Raw genomic sequence first — 4,181 nt, 5'->3', positions numbered from 1 at the left:
CGCATCGCGGGCGAGGCGTCGCGCCTGGCGCATTACAACAAGCGCTCGACCATCACGTCCCGGGAGATCCAGACGGCCGTGCGCCTGCTGCTGCCCGGGGAGCTGGCCAAGCACGCCGTGTCCGAGGGCACCAAGGCTGTCACCAAGTACACCAGCTCCAAGTGAGCGCTCCGACCTCGCTCTTAACCCAAAGGCTCTTTTCAGAGCCACCCACAATGTCTTATGAAATAGCTGTTACATGTATGAATCTTTCAAGTTGAATATGCTGACGTCGCAGCATAAGATAAAGTGCCAAGGCTACCTATGTTTGGTAGGTCAGTCCTGTTTGGCCTAACAACTGTAATGTTAATCTGAACCGAGTGCTTTGAAGTTATGTTAGTGATACATTTTGTAGGTGCCTAGTCTGTCCCCATACCTCCACCTATGGTGTCCCCGTTAAATCTTTTGAACTTTGAAAAAACAAGCATCCTTTTTCATTGTTTTCAGTCCTTGCTATTAAAAGGACCAAATACCCGAGGTTCATGATCAACCACTAACCTTTGTTTCTGAACGTCATAGTTACAGTATAATAGTGAAACTCCTATGCTATAATGTAACATTTTGGGAGTTGGTAAAATTCAGCCATAAGCACAGTGGAGTCATGAATCAGTTCTTTAGAATTACCTTTTGAAAGCTCTATTGTCAATGTCTTTAAAGCCATCTGTAGTTTCTCAGCAGAACTTCAATGCACACCCATTGGCATCTGCCTCATCTAGAACACTCACGGCTTGATGAGGGGAGGTCAGGAAAGATTCAAATCCCAGATCTTCAGCTTTTGTTACACACCTTTAATCCCATCATTTGGGAGCAGTACCAGGTACTCTTGAGTTTCAGGCCAGCCTGGTCACACAATCCCGTCATTCTGTCTTACACAATGAGGTACAAGGTACATAGATTAGATGATAGATAGATAGATAGATAGATAGATAGATAGATAGATAGATGATAGATAGATAGATAGATAGATGATAGATAGATAGATAGATAGATAGATAGATAGATAGATAGATAGATATTGGATCCTGAAGCTGTATTGCACCAAATTTTCTAACTGAATGCAACTGGAGGCAAAATATTCATTTACCAAGTCTGCTGAATTTTTAAAAACTGCGTAATGGGAAAAAACTGATTTTTAAAAAAGGAAACAACTATTTTGTCTCGTGGGAAAGTCAATCATTGGCTTTTTACAAAGAAAAAGCTTATGCAGACGGCACATAAGCCTTGGAGTGAAGGCTCCAGTAAGGAATAAAACTGCCCAAAGGGTATTTACAGGAAAAAATCAGAGTGCTCTCAAGTGGAGAAAGTTGATTACAAACAAAAGTTAATCAGTCTTCATGGCCCTTCATAGAATAATGTTCAGAAAGTGTTTTGAACATAATCTAGGTGGAGATTTTAGCTTCCAAATAGCAAAACCTTCTTCCATCAGTCACTGGCACAATTCCTTAAAAGCCAGCCTTGACGTCCTTCCTACAACAAAACGTTATAACCTGTAGGATAAACCCAGTGACCAGGTGGATGGCTTTTTAAATAATTAAGATAATGAAGGCAAGTAAAAAAAACAGTGAAATATCAGAATCTCAAAAATAAAAAGCACAAAAGGCCTAGGACAATGCTGTACATTTCTAATTTAATCCCAGTACTTTGCAGGAGGAGGAAGAGATGTCCCACTTCAAGACAATTCTGGAATACAAAGCTAGTGAAATTTATTTATTTTTTTTTTTTTTTGTTTGTTTTTGATTTTTCGAGACAGGGTTTCTCTGTGGCTTTGGAGCCTGACCTGGAACTAGCTTTGTAGACCAGGCTGGTCTCGAACTCACAGAGATCCGCCTGCCTCTGCCTCCCGAGTGCTGGGATTAAAGGCCTGGGCCACCATCGCCCAGCTGAACCTCTTTTTTAAAAGGAGGGGGGGTACCCAAAGGGTTTGCTAAGGAATTTACTGGTGGGTAGACTAGGAAAGATGAAGTGAATGGTAAATACCGGTTACCATTTGAAATCTGGGTGAACAAATTTCCAGTCACAACTTTTAATGGTTCTGTCCTTTAGAGGTGGTTCACAAATGCAATACATACAGAAGTACAACTGTCAGTCTTACTTTACATTCTGCAGTTCCTTACAACACGTCCTGAGTGTTCTAATGCCAGTACTTACTAAGTATAGAGGCTAATTTAAGACAGCAAGGTTCAGGATCTTTTTCCAAAAAGCAAATACTTCTGTGTCACTTGTGAAAAAAATTGACGCAGACATAACATTTCGACAAATAATTTGGGGTATTAAAACTATGCTGACACAAATGGAGGACATTACAGCTCTTTTTTGTATGGTGGGTGGCTCTAAGAAGAGCCTTTAAAAGTAGTTATGTAGAAAAGGGATTTATGCTCTCTCCCCGCGGATACGGCGGGCCAGCTGGATGTCCTTGGGCATGATGGTGACGCGCTTGGCGTGGATGGCGCACAGGTTGGTGTCCTCAAACAGACCTACCAGGTAGGCCTCGCTGGCCTCCTGCAGTGCCATGACGGCCGAGCTCTGGAAGCGCAGGTCTGTCTTGAATTCCTGTGCGATCTCGCGCACCAGACGCTGGAACGGCAGCTTGCGGATCAGCATCTCGGTCGACTTCTGGTAGCGCCGGATCTCGCGCAGCGCCACGGTGCCGGGCCGGTAGCGGTGCGGCTTCTTCACGCCGCCGGTGGCCGGGGCGCTCTTGCGGGCGGCTTTAGTGGCCAGCTGCTTCCGCGGGGCCTTGCCGCCGGTGGACTTGCGAGCGGTCTGCTTTGTTCGAGCCATTATTGGAAAAGAGAGGGAAATGTAAGCTTGAAATGTGTTGGTTCAAATTTATAAAGGCAAGGTATTCCTGATTGGTTGGAACCTTCAAAGGCCACGCCATAAATGACGATTGCGGAAATGCTCGGTAATTGGATAACAGACCTCAATTTTAAAATTTGTAACCAATAGAAATGTTGTACATTATATGGCGTTTGGTTCTTTGTCATATATTACTTCCTTAAATATACCATACATATGTAACAATACGAATATATATTGTTGCCACTAAGTGACTTAGTTTTTAATTTAGCTTACCAACAAATTACTAAGAAATAGTACTGATATTTTTGGCGACACCTGAGAAGCTTAAAGGAGTATTCGTAGAACTTAGTTGCTTAATTTTGTATTTTTCCTTATTTTTATAGTTGCGGGAAGGAAAGGGAGCATCTTCATCTCCAGACGAAAATGTGGTCTAACAGGAACACACACTCTGTATACCTTTTAATAAATTCATCGGCTTTGTACTTGGCTTAGCCTCAGAAAAGCGAATTAAGTATGTATCTTCAAAGCAAATGCTAGAGTGGTGAACCGTTTGTCATCAGTAGGATTCACTCTCTACCGTTTACTTTCACTCTGGGCTTTCCTTACAGGGTACTAAACTGTACTGCCTTGGGAACCTGGGGAAGCCTGGGGGTATGCGATGGGTCTCTTTTCTTTCACTGGACCGAAATCCGAAGTGGAAAAATACAGAACGTTTCAACGGTTTGATATTGAATTGGACGCGAGCTTTAACTTCTAGAATTTGAAACTAAAGCAAATTCTGCTTTTAAAAAAATCTATTCTAAAACGTTTAGAAGGAAATGAATGTGATGTACAGTTAAGAGGCATAATCGCTAAAAAGGTTATTACAAGATTCGGGTTTAACCAATGGGAGAGTAAACCGGTCTCTCTAACAGCTAACCAATCAGAAAGGGAGAAAGTAAGTCTTAATTTGCATAAAACTCCCTACAAATAGACAAACAACGTGTTCTCAGGCTTCACTTTCTTTTTCTTGCATAAAGAGACTGGAAAATGCCTGAACCTGCAAAGTCCGCGCCCGCCCCGAAGAAGGGCTCCAAGAAGGCCGTGACCAAGGCCCAGAAGAAGGACGGCAAGAAGCGCAAGCGCAGCCGCAAGGAGAGCTACTCGGTGTACGTGTACAAGGTGCTGAAGCAGGTCCACCCCGACACCGGCATCTCTTCCAAGGCCATGGGCATCATGAATTCGTTCGTCAACGACATCTTCGAGCGCATCGCGGGCGAGGCGTCGCGCCTGGCGCATTACAACAAGCGCTCGACCATCACGTCCCGGGAGATCCAGACGGCCGTGCGCCTGCTGCTGCC

At 43.8% G+C, this 4,181-nt stretch overlaps 2 protein-coding genes across 2 annotated transcripts; one reads left to right on the top strand and one right to left on the bottom strand.

Moving 5' to 3' along the window:
• Nucleotides 1–2,115: 2,115 nt before the first annotated feature.
• Nucleotides 2,116–2,829, bottom strand: LOC126496289 (histone H3-like). The gene has a single exon (XM_050133819.1). The coding sequence runs from the start codon at nt 2,818–2,820 to the stop codon at nt 2,410–2,412; it is 411 nt and encodes a 136-aa protein (XP_049989776.1). The 5' UTR covers nt 2,821–2,829; the 3' UTR covers nt 2,116–2,409.
• Nucleotides 2,830–3,870: 1,041 nt separating this feature from the next.
• LOC126496288 (histone H2B type 1-K-like) lies at nt 3,871–4,175 on the top strand (the record flags this gene model as incomplete). Its single annotated transcript, XM_050133818.1, has 1 exon — nt 3,871–4,175. A coding segment is annotated over exon 1 (305 nt), but the record flags the coding sequence as incomplete, so codon positions are not given.
• Nucleotides 4,176–4,181: the final 6 nt, after the last annotated feature.

This window comes from Alexandromys fortis, unplaced genomic scaffold (genome assembly GCF_014885135.2).
Source record: "Alexandromys fortis isolate MF-2015 unplaced genomic scaffold, M_Fortis_MF-2015_v1.1 scaffold_2394, whole genome shotgun sequence".
NCBI classification, from domain to species: domain Eukaryota; kingdom Metazoa; phylum Chordata; class Mammalia; order Rodentia; family Cricetidae; genus Alexandromys; species Alexandromys fortis.
This window is presented reverse-complemented; position numbering and strand designations above follow the sequence as displayed.